The sequence below is a fragment of the Coffea eugenioides genome, chromosome 6, assembly GCF_003713205.1.
Source record: "Coffea eugenioides isolate CCC68of chromosome 6, Ceug_1.0, whole genome shotgun sequence".
Classification (NCBI taxonomy): Eukaryota; Viridiplantae; Streptophyta; class Magnoliopsida; order Gentianales; family Rubiaceae; genus Coffea; species Coffea eugenioides.
The window spans coordinates 26,184,291-26,203,350 of NC_040040.1; the positions used below are offsets into that span (position 1 = coordinate 26,184,291).

Consider the following 19,060-nt stretch of genomic DNA (forward strand, 5'->3'; position numbering starts at 1 on the left):
TAAAGCAACCAGGAAAGGGTGACCGAGATGTATATTACAGCAACCTGGAGGAATAGGTTGTTGCACGGTTGCTAAAAGAGTCTATGTGGAATCGTCTATGCAGAAGGTGGCAACAGCATGCTTGGAAGCCAATGAATTGTGCCAGGAGATTATGCTACTCTTTCCATAGTTGCTTAAAACAGAGTGTATTGGCCTTTTGAAGTATCTGCAGAACCTCAGGAAGACAGGAATTCTCCCCTGCAAGTTAAGACCAGTACTTGGTCATATTTTAGTATCGTCTCATGTTTTCACTCAGGTTATTATTGTTAATGTAGATAGGAGCCACATAGCTAGAGCTTATGATTTAGCCATTATAGCTACATGCAAGGATGATCAATGTAATGATGAAAGTCAGTTGTAATTTGGATTTTATGTTTTCAGAATCGGACCGGGTATCGACTTGGTCGAGCTCAATGGTCAGAGATTGACAGGTGCCGAACCTGTGCAATAATAATTACTAAAAAGTCCTAATTACCACCTCAATTAAATAATTATAGACCAAATCCAAGTACTGGAGCAGGGACCCTAAGTGCGCAATAGGTTGCTTGATTCACCCTGTTCCCGAAGAGTTTGCTTGATCCGATATATCGGATTTGTCTATAAAAATATTAATTTTGCGTACAATGGCAAGTAGGGTCGATTCCACAGGGAGCGGGTAGGAAATTATTTCTTTCCAAATTAGTAGAACAAAATTGGGGGATTTTCAATGGGAGATAAATAAATAAAATAAAAGTAAAATACAAATAAAGCGAACTAAATTCAAAACTGACTCATAAAGCACAATTCACTAAAAATAACAATTAATAAGATTCCACCCAAAGGATCAACTGCTCAGGCACGGTCCAATTAAATGATCATCGATGCAAAGATATTTCATCCATTCATCACTAGATTGGTTATAGTTACCAATAAGCTTTGACAACCAGTTCTTCCTTACCTTTTCGACAGTCAAGGTACGACCATTGACTGCTTCCCTAATCAGATAACAACCCTAGGTACGACCGTAGGAATTTAATTACCCCAATTGCATTAAAGCTAGAAGAGCCCAACCCTAACCAATAAACACGCTAAGAGGGTTTATTTAAACTAGATCTTGCGTTTCCCCATCATAAAACCAATTATGGTGGTTGCCACGAGGTGTTAACTAAATGAACAATTACGGATTCTATTTAATTAACGTGGCAGTAGGCTATTAAATTAAATCAAATACCCGGCCGTTGATATTCAATTAATAAAATACCCATGAACAATTAATTCAGGAAATGCACGAATAGCAATAAATTGGGAGAAATAATGAAGATTCGATTAGATCTCACAGATTTTATGGGCCGCGCCTTCGCGTTAACCTTTGGGTAGAGGAGAAAATTAGCCGCTCCTCATCGTGTCAATCCCGCGTGGTTTAATTGAGTTCATTCAATTAATTGTCGGAGAATTGGAAGGGTGAAACAGTGAAGGAACAGTTTTTCGTATATTGCGTCCACACTGGAGCCGCGCGCACAAGAGGAATCTCTTCCCTAATTGCGGCTAGATAGGAAATAAGAACAAAGGCGTCTGACAGAAAGAGAGACAAGACGAAAGCTAATGTCCTCCTAATTTCTAATGTAATTGCTGTCGAAGAAGAAAAACAAAAGAAAGCCCAAAAGACGGCGTCTCCCCAAAAAGTAGAAAAAGAAACTAAAGTTAAGGTCCTGATGATTCTGAATCTCCTTTTCTTTTTCTATATATAGCGCCGCCCAAGAGAAGCCAAGAAGAAACAGAACGTCAGGCCCCTTTTCTTTTCTTTTTTTTAATTGAAGCCCTTTTTCAGAGCCAAGTCACGTCTGACCCAATTCATTGCAAAAGCTAGCCTTTGGAGTTTTAATCCCGTGCTCCTCGCGGTTCACGTGGACCGGGGTCCGGCTTTCGGTAATGTCTACCTTTCAAGGCGTGGCCACGCTCTGAGATGAAGGGTCTTCTGTAAATTCGCCTCAAGAGATCATTTTTAATGCCGATCACCTATAATTCATACAAATGTGAAATATGAGTTAAACCTCAGTACTTAGCACAGTAAATAGCCAAAATTAGGATAAAATAACAGTGCAAATTATGCCAAGTAACCGCTCTATCAAATCCCCCCACACCTAGACAATGCTTGCCCTCAAGCATTTCGGAGCTCAGAAGCACCACAAAGAGAGCAGAGGTCATGGAATAGTCTATACTAACACAAGTATCTAAGGTCCCTGACAATATCACCAAAAGTAGAACACACCGGACATGTTGTACTTCAAAGAATATATATATGAATACTAGGAACGCTCAAATCAACATCACGGAATGCCATTACCATAGGCTTGCACATTTATCACATCTCCACCACTTAAAAGTGAACTAAACACATAAATCAAAGGAACTTTAATAGGGTTGTAATGGGGCTCAGGTGAAAGGCGGGTTAAGAAGGTATAGATAGGGGGTAAAGTGTCAACAGAATGTCCGAAACTCACCAATAACCACAGTGCCTTACCGGAGGAGTTTCACAAACAAGGTAGTTCTCATTTGCTGTACACACTGTGCAAGTGCCCCCAATTTTTTTCTCAATTTTTTTTTTTTAAGGGAGAAAGTCCCGCAAGGCGTGGGCACACCCTGTAAGCCAAAGTCCTCTGGTCAGTGGCCTTTTTTCAATTTCTCCCCCTTTATACGAGGATAACATCATATAGCTCCTAATCTAACAGCACTTGCAACCCTAAATTTGTTTGCTTTGCGCAAATGATGGATTTCAGACATCCCTTGACAACACAGGGATAAACAAGAAAGTTTAAAGAGGTCTCGGGTTAACCAACATGGATAACAACCAAAAGCGAAGGATAAAGCTCAAATTGGTTCACTATTGGAAACAAGATGAATGCATGATTTTCTTTCGAAAGCTCAAGGAGGTCAAATCCTAAATGCCCTTATCATTTCAAATGCATCTAGTTCAACAGAATGTAGTCTTGACATGTACAAAATAGCAAATTCTAGAATGTTCATACCATGTGCGATACCCACTCAATCAAACAAAATAGAGCAAACAAGGAAAATATGCTCAAGCAAGGCTCAAAAGCTCCCCAAAAGTTACAAGAATGGGTCAATTCCAGCATATTCAACATTCAACGACATTGCCAAGGGAAACAAAATGCATAGCTAGCATACTTGACCACATGACCACTCACTTTGATTGTGTCATTCATCACAGCAACATGCTCCAACACTAACAAGCATAGAAATAACCAAAAAGCCGACTAACTACAATATTTTTCATTTCTTTTTCATTCATCCCATGTTTTTTTTTTTTGAGTAACAAAGCAAAAAGAACTAATGAAAAAGAGAAAGAACTAATGAAAAAAAACTAATGGAAGCCACTCCCCCTACACTTAAGACCTACATTGTCCTCAATGTAGAAGAGACAAAATAAAGTATTAGGAGAAAAGAAGAGAAACTTCCCTGGCTCCGGAGAGGGAAAATGAGATACTAAGGCGGAGGGGGGTGAGGCTGGGTGAATCCAATGTGAGCGAAGAAGGCCGCCTGATTCTCTGCTTGAATGCGGGTGAAGACCTGTAGCGCCATAAGGCGGCCATCCAATCTCGACACTTGGGTGTTGAACTCATCAACAGAATCTTGGAGGTCCTGGTAGCGGGGGTCCCCAGCAGGAGGAGTATGAGAGGAGGATGGACCCGCCTGATTCGGATGAGGTGGAGAGTCAGTGGGGGGTGCAGTGGTAGGCACCCGAGGCTGCGGCCCGCCCTCACCAGGGGGCGTAAACTGATAGACATCGCCCACTTTGAAAATAACCCCTATCCGCTCCAAACTGCGCAAATCCAGTGGCTCAATCTCTCGAGCTAGGGCGAAATTGTGCTCCTTGTCGAGGTCTAGCAAGCCCAATCGAATGGCCAAGTGGGTAATGAGTGAGCTCAGAATGATCGGTTTATTGTGATTTTGAATGACTGATTGCATTTGAGTGGCTATCCAACATCCAAAATTAACCTTGACGTTGTTGCGCATGCACCAAAGGAAATATAATTCTGCTTTGGTAAGGGTGCCTGAGGAATCCTTCCGCCCCGAGAAATTGTGAGCCAAGAACCTGTGGATGACCTTCAAGACCGGATCCTTCAGTTGAGAGGCCTTGGACTGACTCGGATTATAAACTTGCCGATCTGTAGACCACTCCCTCCAGATGTCGATGTACTCAGTTTTAAACGGTCTGGTGTAATCACCAGCACTATTAATATATGCTCCGGATGCAATGGTATCTTCACTGACAAACCCCAAAGTCAGATTAAACTCATTGATGGCAAAACTATAATGTGTGCCTTTTAATCGAAACTGAATAATCTCCGGCTCATCCAGCGTGATATATTCATTCCTGATGAACTCGAAAGAGGAGTAGAATTCACAACAAAACTCCTCAAATGTGGAGTAGTTAATGATCAGATACTTTTCCCAATCTATTGCCGAGAACAACTGCTCAACCTCCCGTGCAATTCACAGATGGTCTGGGGTAGGGGCATGGAAGCACTTACAAGGGGCAAAAGGACGATGCACCAAGCTGTTAAATCGGTCCTGTTGGGCCCTTGTAAGATTAGTGACCGGTTCCTCCCACTCCCCAGGAGACATGGTGCCCTTATTCAGGCCCAAACGGGACCGAATGGTGGGTTGAACCGGGGCTCGTCTCTTACGAGGTTGGGAGCCAGACGGCCCAGCAGTGGTTGCCTTTTTAGGAGGCATTTAGGGACCACAGGGATAATAAATCAGCTCAGAGACAGCCAATCAACCACCAAGAAACAGATAGGGGACCACAGTCAACAAAAATTACTGAATATTCCGCAGCCCAACAATAAAGGGGGACACAATTACCCCACCAAACAACAACCAGACAACAAACACCAACCAATGCCAACAATAAAGAGGACCAATCCAACTCCCCTCAAATCAAGATATCAGTTAATAAAAGGCAACAATCAGCGAGCTACCGACCACGTGTAACAAATAATAAAGTCACCAGAGCTCACAGATGTCTCAAGTATATAATCAATCCCAGGCAGATATGCGAACTCACACTTGCAGGCAACAATTAAATGATCCCTCCAATTAACCGAATAATTTTTTTGTTAACCTAGCAGGAAGCGAAAATTTAGCAATTAAAATTCCCCATCAAAGTCACCAATTCAACAAGAGAGGCAAAAAAAAAAAAAAGGGGTACCACTTTTACTCTTTGTCCACGCTGGAGAGGAAAATGGCGGAGAGGGAGGACTGGTGTCTCGCAGCTGCGAAAAGGGCCGCGTGCTGCAGGCGAGCGCGCGCGGATGCTGGTCGTGGAGTCGCGCACCGTAAGGCTGCTCAGGGGGAAAAAGGCCGCGTGCTGCTGGCCGAGTGGGGGCGCGCGCTGGAGGTTTCTCGTTGGGGAGAAGCTCGCGCGCGCGGGCGGCCGGGCGCTGGAGTTGCGCAGAGCGTGCTGGGTCGCGAGCCTGGAGAGGCTGGCGCTCTGGGGTAGTCGCGCAGCATGCGCGAGCTGCTGGGTTGCGTTGCGCGCGGCTGGAGTGACGGATCTGGCGGTGGCGGACTGAGGATCTGAGGCGCGCGGTGCTGAAGGGAGCAGGGGCGCGCGAAGGCGGCGGTGGCGGGCTGCGCAGGCGGCAGCGGCGGCTTGACCAAAACAGGGAGGAGAAGTTGTTGCAGCGTAGTCGAAAGAAATTAGGAGGAAAAAGTAGGGTCTTGGTCAAAATATTATATATATTTTTTTTGACTTTCGCTATTGGAAGGGTCGGAAGGCGTGGGTATGCCTTGGAGGACATGGGCTTCTGACCACGGCATTTAAATGATGTCCATACGAATTTCCGTCAAGGCGTGGGCACGCCTTGGGACTACTAGTCTCCGCTTTGCTCAGGGCACCTGGCGCACCCCTTCCAGGACGTGGGCACGCCTTGGAATCTCTATTCTTCTGTCCAACACCACAAAAACAATCAAAACATGAAATAAAACTGAAAAATCGCAGAGTAAGGAAAAATGATCACAACTAATATTGTAATCCTTGGGTTGCCTCCCAAGCAGCGCCTTTCTTTAACGTCTTTGGCTAGACATGGCCTTCAATTGTTTAAACCTCTCCACTTGGATCATCAAGGAATAAAACCTCCATTTGCTCACTATTAAACCCTTCATAATAGGGTTTCAAACGATGACCATTTACCACGAACTTCTTTTCCGTCTTCAAACTTTGGATTTCCACTGCACCATGATGGGAAATATTAGTAACAACAAATGGACCAATCCAACGGGAACGCAACTTACCAGGAAAAAGCTTAAGTTTCGAGTGATAAAGTAGGACTTTTTGCCCTATGACAAATGACTTTCTCGAAACCTGTTGGTCATGAAAAATTTTGCTCTTCTCCTTATATATTGCAGCGTTCTCATAGGCTTCATTCCTTAGCTCCTCCAACTCTTGTAATTGGAGCTTTCTATTTCCTCCGACCCCCATAAGGTCCATATTACACTGCTTAAGCTCCCAGAATGCTCTGTGTTCAAATTCCACCGGGAGGTGGCAAGGCTTCCCAAAAACTAACCTGTATGGGGACATCCCAATCGGCGTCTTATATTCAGTGCGGTAGGCCCAGAGAGCATCTTCCAATTTCAGACTCCAGTCTTTCCTATCAGGCCGCACCACCTTCTCTAGAATTGACTTGACCTCCCTATTTGACACTTCGGCCTGACCATTCGTCTGTGGATGATATGGAATGGACACTTTATGGAGCACACCATACTTACGAAACAATGCGGTGATTGTCTTATTGCAGAAATAGGTGCCCCTGTCACTCACTATAGCTCTCGGCATCCCAAAACGAACAAAGATGTTAGATTTTATAAAATCTGCAACCACTCTTGAATCATTAGTCCGGGTGGCCTTCGCCTCCACCCATTTGGAAACATAGTCAACAGTAAGTATAATGTACAAGAAACCAAAAGACGAGGGGAAGGGACCCATGAAATCTATACCTCAAACATAAAAAATCTCAACAAATAATATGGGGGTTTGACTCATTTGATCTCTACGAGAGATATTTCCCACCCTTTGACACTTATCACAAGATTTGCAGAACAAATATGCATCCTTAAACAGAGTAGGCCAATAAAAACTACTTTCTAACACCTTACGAGCCGTCCGCTTTGGACCAAAATGCCCTCCACATGCAAACGAATGACAGAAAGTCAAAATAGAATGAAACTCACCTGCACTTACACACCTTCTTATCACCTGGTCCGAGCATTGCCTCCACAGGTAGGGGTCATCCCAAATATAGTGCTTGGCGTCATTTCTTAACTTATCTCTTTTAACCTTTGGCTAACCTGCAGGTAATTGGTTTGTCATCAAAAAATTGACAATATCAGCATATCATGGCGTCGACGAATTAATGGCTAGAAGTTGCTCCTCAGGGAATGATTCTCTCAACGGTAGATCTTCTTGATTTGTGAGCAACCGGCTCAAATGCTCAGCCACCAAATTTTCGGTTTCGCTCTTGTCCTTGATCTCTAGATCGAATTCCTGCAGGAGCAGGATCCACCTGATCAGTCTCGATTTTGCATCCTTCTTCGCCAGCAAGTACCTCAAGGCTGCATGATCAGAGAAAACAATTACTTTTGCACCTAATAAATATAACCTAAATTTTTCTAGTGCAAAAACAACAGCTAGTAATTCTTTCTCCGTCGTGGAGTAATTAAGTTGGGCTCCACTTAATACTCTCGACGCGTAGTAGATCGCATGTAGCACTTTTCCAATTCTTTGCTCCAAAACGGCCCCCACGGCATAGTCACTTGCGTCACACATGATTTCAAACGGAACGCTCCAATCTGGTGGTTGAATGACAGGTGGCGATGTCAACGACTCCTTCAATTTATCAAAAGCCACCTTACATTTATTCGTGAAATCAAATGGCACATCCTTTTGCAGTAACTTGAACAGGGGTGTTCCTATCTTTGAGAAGTCTTTGATAAACCTCCTGCATAACCCAAAAACGAACGCACTTTCCGTACACATACGGGGTAAGATAGAGCAGAAATAAGGTCTATTTTAGCTTTATCTACCTCTATTCCCTTAGTCGACACAACGTGCCCTAAGACAATGCCATGATCTACCATAAAGTGACATTTTTCCCAATTAAGCACGAAATTCGTCTCTATGCATCTTTTCAGAATTAGAGCCAGATTTTTAAGGCATTCATCAAAACTGTCCCCGTATACACTAAAATCATCCATGAACACCTCAATTATTTTTTTCACATATTCAGAGAAAATACTTACCATACACCGTTGAAAGGTTGCTGGAGCATTGCAGAGACCGAAAGGCATCCGGCGATAAGCGAATGTACCGAACGGGCATGTGAATGTAGTCTTTTCCTGGTCTTCTGGTGCTATCGCGATCTGAAAGTAACCTGAAAAGCCATCCAAGAAACAATAGTAAACACGACCCACCAATCGTTCTACCATCTGATCAATAAAAGGGAGGGGAAATGATCATTTTTAGTCACGGCATTTAGCCTCCGATAGTCGATGCCCTGACGCCAGCCAGTAGCTTTCCTGACCGGGACCATATCACCCTCCTGGTTCTCCTCTACGGTCACTCCCGCCTTCTTCGGGACCACATGGACAGGACTCACCCACGGGCTATCCGAAATAGCGAAAATGATCCCCACCTCCAGGAGTTTGAGTATCTCCTTTTTAATAACTTCCATCATCAGAGGGTTCAATCTTCGCTGTGCTTGCCTCACCGGCTTTGCATCATCCTCGAGTCTTATCCGGTGCATGCACAAGGACGGGTTGATCCCTTTAATATCGGCTATACTCCACGCAATTGCCTCCTTATGCTCCCTAAGGATTCGCACCAGTTTGTCTTCTTGACTTGGAGATAGGTGTGCAGAGATGATCACCGGCAGTGTCTCCCGGTCTCCTAGGAATGCGTACTTTAGATGCTTTGGGAGAGGCTTTAATTCTAACTCCGGTGCCTGCACAACTGAAGGGAGCAACTTTGTCTGAGCCTCTGGCGCAAAAAGAGAGGTAAGTTCATACCTTGGGGATACGGGTGGAAGTGAGTGTAAGGCTTCAACAGCATAGAGCAACTCTTCCCTCAAGTCCACATCAAGAGTTACACCCAACTCCAAATGCTTCATTAGAGCCACTTCCAATGCGTCTTCGCCATCTAATTCGAAGATTTCCTGCACAAAAGGCTCAACAACGCTCAAAGCAAAGACCGAGTTAGATTCTTCTGGATATTTCATCGCCTCAAAAATATTGAAATTCACAGTTTCACCATCAAATTCCATTGACAAAGTACCCTCATTCACATCTATCTTAGTCCTAGCAGTGCTAAGAAACGGTCAACCTAACAAGATAGGTGACGGGTTTAATGATTTTTCATCTCCCATGTCCAAGATATAAAAATCTGCAGGAAAGACTAATTCATTTACCTGAACCAAAACATCCTCAACTAGCCCCTCTGAATAAGCATTTGTGCGATCAGTTAGTTGGATTATGATGGCCGTTTCTTTAAGTGGCCCAAGATTTAGAGAAGTAAAAATGGTCTTTGGCATCACATTGATTGACACCCCTAAATCTAACATTGCTTTTCTAATTGGTGTATTTCCTATTTTGCACGGGATCGTGAACATATCTGGATCTCCACACTTGGGTGGGAGCTTTCTTTGGAGCATGGCTGACACGTTTTCTCCCACCGCTACTCTTTCATGCCCTCTCAATTTCCTTTTATGGGTGCATAGATCCTTGAGAAATTTCGCGTACTTCGACACCTGTTTAATTGCTTCCAACAAGGGGATGTTGATCTCCACCTTTTTAAACACGTCCAGGATCTCTTTTTCCTTCTCTGCCTTCTTCGTCTTTGCCAGCCTGCATGGAAAAGGAGGTAAATTAGATTTAACGGGTATTGATGGTGTAAGAGTTACCTCAGGACCTCCACGAATATGTCCTTCTTCCTCTATCTCCTTCTCTATCTCGTCTTCACTTTTACTCTTCAAGTCCGTGACCCTTGGCCCTTCCACTTCCTTGCCACTCCTTAATGTCATGACGCTTACATTTCTGGGGTTTGCCTCAGGTTGCGATGGCAATTTTCCATAGACGTGGGACTCCAGGGATTAATGGCAGTTGCCATTTGACTCATGCGAGTTTTCATGTCCTTCATGCCTGCCTTGGTATCATGTTGGAATTGAGTAGTGCTCGCGACCAAGGACCTAGTCTGTTGCTGGAGTTGAGCAGTGGTCGTGACCAAGGTCCTAGTCTCCTGCTGGAGTTGAGTGGTGGTCGTGGCCAAATTCTTGACAATTTCCTCCAAGGAACTTCCTGAGTTGGAGGGCGCGGGTTGGGACTTCTGTTGCCAAGGTTGCTGGAATCCTGGTGGACGATTGGAGAATGCATTTTGTGGCCTATTACCATAGCTGAGATTGGGATGATCTCTCCAACCAGGATTGTATGTGTTGGAGTATGGATCGTACTGCCTACGAGGCGCGGGCACGCCTCCAGCCATGTTCACTTGTTCAACCCCATCCTCTTGCAACATAGGGCATGAGTCAGTATGGTGGCCCATATTTGTGCAGATTCCACAGGCCTTTACTTGGGGCACATTTCCCACCACTAATTGTCGAACAACGGATGTTAACTCCGATATCTGCTGCTGAATGGACGACGTCTCCACCTCGTTGACCCTACGGGTTGGGTTAGTCTCACGGAAGCCAAACTGTTGAGAATTCTCCGCCATCGACTCAATGAGCAGCCATGCTTCCCTCGAGGTCTTATTTGCTAATGCTCCCCCGCTTGTAACATCTATGATACTCCTATCCGTTGATTGGCGTCCTTCATAGAAATATTGGATTAACAGTTGTTCACTAATTTGATGCTGCGGGCATCTAGTGCACAACTTGTTAAACCTTTCCCAATAGTCATACAAGGATTCCCCGGGATACTGTTTAATGCTGCAGATTTTCTTCCTCAAACTTGCAGCCCGGGATGCAGGGAAGAATTTTTCCAGAAACTTCTTTTTCAACTGTGCCCATGTGGTAATACTACCTGCTGGTAGGTAGTACAGCCAATCTTTAGCCTCATCCTTTAGAGAGAACGGAAAAGCTCTCAGTCTAATTTGCTTTTCAGTGACCCCAAGAGGTTTCATACTAGAGCAAACCACCTCGAACTCCTTAACGTGCTTGTGGGGTTCTTCGCCAGAGAGACCATGGAAAGAAGGTAAAAGATGAATCAGCCCCGACTTCAGTTCGAAAGCAGTATTCTCAGCCAAAGTGGGGAATGTGATGCATAAGGGCTGGTGAGTCAGTTCCGGAGCAGCCAGCTCCCTCAGTGTTTGGGTGTTGGCCATACTTATTTCGTCTTTCACTGACTCGTTTGCAGCAAGTAAGTGTCCTTTTTTTTGTCTCTTGGTCTCTTGCCTCCGCCTACGCGCTGCCTTCTCAACCTCAGGATCGTATACCAATTCACCTGTGCGAGAAGAACGGGGCATAAACTAGCAAAAATACCAAGAATAATAAAATAAAATAAAAACTGAATTTGAAAAGAAACAAGTAATCCAAATGCCAGCTCCCCGGCAGCGGCGCAAAAAATTGACAGGTGCCGAACCTGTGCAATAATAATTACTAAAAAGTCCTAATTACCACCTCAATTAAATAATTATAAACCAAATCCAAGTACTGGAGTAGGGACTCTAGGTGTGCAATGGGTTACTTGATTCACCCTGTTCCCGAAGAGTTTGCTTGATTCGATATACCGGATTTGTCTATAAAAATATTAATTTTGCATACAATGACAAGTAGGGTCGATTCCACAGGGAGCGGGTAGGAAATTATTTCTTTCCAAATTAGTAGAACAAAATTGGGGGATTTTCAATGGGAGATAAATAAATAAAATAAAAGTAAAATACAAATAAAGCGAACTAAATTTAAAACTGACTCACAAAGCACAATTCACTAAAAATAGCAATTAATAAGATTCCACCCAAAGGATCAACTGCTCAGGCACGGTCCAATTAAATGATCATCGATGCAAAGATATTTCATCCATTCATCACTAGGTTGGTTATAGTTACCAATAAGCTCTGACAGCCAGTTCTTCCTTACCTTTTCGACAGTCAAGGTATGACCATTGACTGCTTCCCTAATCAGATAACAACCCTAGGTACGATCGTAGGAATTTAATTACCCAATTGCATTAAAACTAGAAGAGCCCAACCCTAACCAATAAACACGCTAAGAGGGTTTATTTAAGCTAGATCTTGCGTTTCCCCATCATAAAACCAATTATGGTGGTTGCCACGATGTGTTAACTAAATGAACAATTACGGATTCTATTTAATTAACGTGGCAGTAGGCTATTAAATTAAATCAAATACCCGGCCGTTGATATTCAATTAATAAAATACCCATGAACAATTAATTCAGGAAACGCATGAATAGCAATAAATTGGGAGAAATAATGAAGATTCGATTAGATCTCACAGATTTTATGGACCGCGCCTTCGCGTCAACCTTTGGGTAGAGGAGAAAATTAGCCGCTCCTCATCATGTCAATCCCGCGTGGTTTAATTGAGTTCATTCAATTAATTGTCGGAGAATTGGAAGGGTGAAACAGTGAAGGAACAGTTTTTCGTATATTGCGTCCACACTGGAGTCGCGCGCACAAGAGGAATCTCTTCCCTAATTGCGGCTAGATAGGAAATAAGAACAAAGGTGTCTGACAGAAAGAGAGACAAGGCGAAAGCTAATGTCCTCCTAATTTCTAATGTAATTGCTGCCGAAGAAGAAAAACAAAAGAAAGCCCAAAAGACGGCGTCTCCCCAAAAAGTAGAAAAAGAAACTAAAGTTATGGTCCTGATGATTCTGAATCTCCTTTTCTTTTTCTATATGTAGCGCCGACCAAGAGAAGCCAAGAAGAAACAGAACGTCAGGCCCCTTTTCTTTTCTTTTTTTTAATTAAAGCCCTTTTTCAGAGCCAAGTCACGTCTGACCCAATTCATTGCAAAAGCTAGCCTTTGGAGTTTTAATCCCGTGCTCCTCGCGGTTCACGTGGACCGGGGTCCGACTTTCGGTAATGTCTACCTTTCAAGGCGTGGCCACGCTCTGAGACGAAGGGTCTTCTGTAAATTCGCCTCAAGAGATCATTTTTAATGCCGATCACCTATAATTCATACAAATGTGAAATATGAGTTAAACCTCAGTACTTAGCACAATAAATAGCCAAAATTAGGACAAAATAACAGTGCAAACTATGCCAAGTAACCGCTCTATCAGAGATCAATGGGTTTAACTGAGTTTGATCGGGGTTGAACCGGATTTTAATTCATAAATAAAAATTATTTAAAAATTAAAATATTATATGTATAATATCTAATAATATGTTAATATTAATAAAAGTATATTCATATATATTTGATGTTTCAAATATATTTAACAAAAAAATACAAAGAAATTAGAACAATCAAGTAGTAATTTATATTATTTAATGAGCATTAACAAGTTTAGAATTAAAATTATGGACTTAATTGAAAAATAACACCAAACTTTAAGACAATATTTATAAAGTATGAAATATTTGAGCTATATTAATAATTTTTAACAACATAGGGGACAAAACATAATATTAAAAATATTTTGACCTTTAAAAAAAAAAAAAAAAAAAAGAGACTCGATTCTTATTTTTCAAGTCAAACAGGGTCAAACCCAGTTTTTGACCTGATTTGATCGAGTTTTTTATTTTTCGGCTTTTAGGGTTAACTCAGACCAGACTATTGTCCGGTTCTCGGTTCGACCGATTGAACCAGTCGGTCCGGTCCGAGTTTAAAAACAGAGCTTGGATTTAAATGAAGTATAAAGGTTTTCGTTTGAAAAAGGGTTATTATCACTTTACCCCCTTAACGTTTGGTGCCACTGTCAATTTTCCTCTTAACATTATCTTTTAGTCACTTTACCCCTAAAACTAATGATCAAACTTAACGGAGTTTGTTAATTAAAGTGAAAAGACATGTTTAACCCTTAAAATTATTATCATCTTACCTCCATAAACTATAGTCTCATTATCAATTTACCCCCTAGAGTTATTTTTAGGCAATTTATCCTACAATTAAACCAATTTAGCAAGTTAAAAAACTTTAAAAGAAAATACCCTCCTCTTTGTATAATAAAAATAATAAAAAATTTAGAGTGGCTCTTCTCCTTTTTAGTATCAAGAAAAAAAGTCAAAATATTAATTTCTTTCTTCTTGACAATCTTATTAATATCAAAAAATAATAGAAAGATGGAGAGGGAGAGAGGGAGAGAGCTCAATTCTTTTTTTAAAAATTACAAATAAGAAAGAATTAAATACTTTTATTATTTTAAAATTATTTACTTTTCTGTTTACAGCTAAATTCCAATCATAATTCCGACAATCTTAATGTAATACGATAATGTTAGATTTTTCTTTATTTTCTTTCTTTGCAAAATCTAATTTTTTTTCTTCTTCTTTTCTATCTCTTTTTCTTTTCCTAGTATTAATAAGTGTGAAAAAAGAAATTTGAGAAAACCCTTTTATTTTTATGTTTTTCGATCTCTTAATGTGAAAAAAAGGAAAAATAACCATTCCAACTTTTTTATTTTTAATTATATATAAAAAAGGGTAAATATATTTAAAATTTTCTGACCATACTAGTTAGATTAACGATGAAGTAAAATGCCTAAAAAATAATGTTAGGAACTAAAGTGATTGTATCACTATAATCTAAATGAATAAAGTGATAATAACAATGTAGTAATGCTATAAAATAAAATTATATTTTTGTCCAAAATTTCTTAACATGTTGAATTGAATTACTTATAGAATTACTTATGAGGGTAAAGTAATTAAAAGATAACGTTAGGGGTAAACTGATAGTAGTGATATAGTTTAAGGGGGTAAAGTGATAATAACCCTTTGAAAAAACAATAGAAAGAAAAAGAATTAGAAGTTTTGCAAATGTGCCTTGTGTAATTGGAGAAAAAAGTTTTGCAACTGCCCACCTCGGATAAAAAGTCCAAACAAACAGTTTGAGAAGATAAACCTAATCACTGGAAAGGAAACAAATTTGATTTTCATTCTTTTATGGTACAAGATGCAACCATAGGACTAGAAATGATAGGGCTAGCCGTGGTAATTAAGAATATTCCATATTAATTTAAAAAACTTTCTATAAAAACCTAATGTTTTTTTTTTTTTGAAAAATATGAGCACATCTGGTTCGCATCGAGTTAAGTAGTCAATTTGAAAAGAGTTTGATAATTTGAATTTTGTAATTCGGTAATTCTATTGGGACTGAATGCACACTACATTTGTTAGATAGAAAGCAAGCTGACAAAGAATAAGGTGCGGTTTAGTAAAAGCGGATCGAAATCAAGAATTGAAATAATTCCAATCCTTGTTGTTTGGGTTATATGTATTTGGATTCACAATCTTGGAGAGAATTATTAAAATATGGGAGTTTTCAATCCCCAGCTAATTGGAGGGGTTTTAGTGGATTCTCAAATTTGACTCGAAAATTTTAAAAAAGAAAAGAAAGCATATCATCTTCATCACCGTATCACGTCGGCCCAACCTTCATGGCAACACCTTACCATCAGATTTCCCCTTTTATCTTTTCTCTCTCATCCCAAATTCCACAACAGGCTTTCATCATCATCATTTTCTCTCTTTTTCTATCTTCACACTCTTCTCCAATCCTCCACAGCAGCAATCCCACCTCATCTGATTCTCTCTTCTTTCTTGTCAATCTCTCTCACTTTCCTTTGTTTTCTCTCTTCACTCTCTTCCTCTCTCCTCTAATACTCCATGGCAGCTGTTCCTCTCCATTTGGTTCTCTCTCCTCTCTTTTTTTTTGCCTTTTTTGTGTAAGTTTTTCTCTCATCTCTTGTCAATGGCTTTCCCATGCTTCATAGATTGCAAGGTTGATCGATAATGGTCAAGCATTGGTTCAAGAGAATATAATGAAGCTTGAGTACTTAAAGAATGGGAAGAAGGAAGCAAGAAAAGGGAAAGAAGAAAAAATAAAGAAAAGAAAATGAAAAATAACTTGATTCCAAAACCTTATAAACATATATCATACTCTAGTCATTGTAATGATACTCTTGATCAAAACACAAACTGAATTTTTGGACGTGATTTCAATTGCAATTCCGATTCCTAAGTTTGAACCAAGCGCCCTATAAGTAAAATTTATCCCTCCCTTTCCTTTCTCTCCTGGAAAACCAATCCAAATATAGAAAACCTTACCCCTCCATTTCTTTTCCTTTTTTTTTTTCCTCCTATTCCCTCATAACAAACTATGCCTAAGGCTCCAATTGGAAGTAGTGTTGTTAGAACTGGACCGGGCCGGTCGGTCGGAACGGTCCGACTGTGGACCAATCTTCCTCTCGTTCTGGTTAGTAGCATAAAATCATTTTAGTCAAAATCGTAAAAAATCAGCCAAACCCATGACCTAGTTCGATTGCTTGATTCAGTTCTCAAACTTTTCTTTTTTGTTTTCCCCAAACATGGTTTGAGTTACCTAAGTTATAAAAACTTTTATTTATTTAAAGAAGTAAAAAAATACCACTCACTTAATGTAAACACTAAACTTACTCATATTTCTTAACAATTTCTAAATCAAGAAGTTTTCATCCCTATTATCTTATCAATTTATCATTGGTGATTCCAACATACATTAGAAAGTCAAATTCGAAACAGAACAATCTCGAATTTATATAACTTGTTTTAATTTAGTTTTTCAAGTAGTTTTGAAGAATGCATATAATTTAAACATGAATTTAGAATTTTACATATAATTTTTAGATGTATATTTGATTAAATGCCTAATTTTCTTGAAACACTGTGTATAGCTTGTCAAAATATAACAAAGAACCTAATTTCAATATTTTTTTGAAAACTTATGAAAGTATAAAATAATTATGACATCTACTGACATTAATAAATATTTTAAAACGATCTGACCGATCCGACTAGTTAAACCCTAATTCAGTGACTTAACCGAGTTGCAACTTGGTCCAAATTTAACAATACTGGTTGGAAGTGCTACAACGAGTGCATTCACTAACTTTGATTGTTAATACAGCTTGTGATGAGGCTATTGACGGCTAATTGCTTAGAATATTGCCGAAAAAAATCAGAAGAAAGGTGGTCTTACAATTGATTAGTGCAAAACTATTGCTGCCGGGCCCAGTAGCAAAATCCAAATTTTTTTTTAAAAAAAACAGTAGCTACCGGGCTGTGTCAGCCCGGCAGCAAATGTCACCAGTTGTGTGCCGGGTTGACACTGCAAAATTTTTTTTTAAAAAAAAAGGCTGGGCTTTTTTTAATGTTGTATAGAACTATCATGCAAGATTAAGATTGATGCTTGTTTCTCATTTTCTTCTCTTCTGAACAATGAATTAATGAACCCTTATAATGAGATCAAACCAACGCAACGCATAGCCGCTCAGGAACGAGTAGTGACTTGGTTTATACGTGTCATTCCTTTTTTAGTGTTTGTTTTAACTGATTTTTCACATTAGCCGTCTTTCGCATGCAGGTTCCATTATCTCTTCTTTTTAATGTGTTATACATTATCAAGTCTGTTTCATATCATCTTTTCTCCATCTCTTGGAGATTTACAAAAGAAAAATAAGAAAACGTACACTAAGTAATGGCCAGAAACATCCAATTTCCGATGATTAAAGTTGGATAATGTTTTTGCTAGGTGGAGCTTGCGGGTATGAAAACACATATCAGACAGGTTTTGGTGTGTACACAATAGCTTTAAGTGCTGCACTCTTACGAGGTGGCGAGGCATGTGGTGCTTGTTACCAAGTTATGTGCAACTCCAAGCTCGATCGGAGGTGGTGCCTTCCTGGTGCTTCCGTCACAGTCACCACCACAAACTTCTACCCTCCAAACCACCACGGTGGTTGGTGTGACCGTCCTCCCACCACTTTGACATGTCCATGCCTGCCTTCCTACGGATTGTGCAACAAGGGAACGAAGGCATTGTTCCAGTTCTTCATAGAAGGCTGTTCTAGTTACATTGTACCTTTTATTCCAAAAAGTCGACATCCGCACCTTTTTTTTTCAAACTTTTCTTGTCCCTGAAGGGCTGCCGGGCTGACAGAACACGGCAGGACTGAAACTTTTTCTTTTTTAAAAAAAAATTTCATTTGCTGCCAGGCTGACACAGCCGGTAGCCACTGTTCCTTTTTTAAAAAATCTTGGATTTTGTTACTGGACTTAGTCAGCTCGACAGCAATAGTTTTGCCCTAACCCATTATCAGACCACCATTTGTTCGAATTTTTTTTTCCGACAATATTCTAAGTAATTAGCCTTGAGTTTAAGAAGCCGTATGCTGGTATGCATGCAGATTGGGTCAAATCAAAAAGTTAAAACCACTTTCACAAGGCTTGTTACGTTCAAAATTATGATCCAATTGCCTAATCCCATCATGCACCATGGCAAGCCTATACCTGCAAGGCTGCAACTCTATCCCAATAGGCTGCAACTCTATCCCAATATTCAAAACTCTCCAAAAGTGCTCACAATATAAAATAGGGTTAATTACACTTTGCTCCCCGAGAACTTGGTCACTTTTTCCCCTAAAACTTCAAACATATACATTTTACCTCTCATGGTCAATTTTTTATCCGTCTAAGATGGATTATATTTTTCATGACCAAAATATCCCCAGCTAATTCTTAAACATACATAATATTTGTAACATAATAAACATCTATTTCTTTAATAGTTGTTAAATGTACTTAAACACAATTATACTATGCATTTCGAACTTTCAGCACAATTATACTATGCATTTCGATCTTTCAGCAATAAAATAAATTAGATAATCCACAATAAAGAAGTCTAGACAAATCAATGTGTTGATGTCAATGCTGATAGCAATATTTATTTTAAATGAAACAAAATTAGTTAGTGCATTTGGAATAAAAAATGTTTGCTTATATTATTTTATTGTAGCACTTT

The 19,060-nt window shown here is 40.2% G+C and overlaps 1 protein-coding gene across 1 annotated transcript; it reads right to left on the reverse strand.

Moving 5' to 3' along the window:
* Positions 1-10,120: 10,120 nt before the first annotated feature.
* LOC113773973 lies at positions 10,121-11,413 on the reverse strand. Its single transcript, XM_027318560.1, has one exon. It carries the CDS (start codon positions 11,411-11,413, stop codon positions 10,121-10,123), a length of 1,293 nt encoding a protein of 430 aa, XP_027174361.1.
* Positions 11,414-19,060: the final 7,647 nt, after the last annotated feature.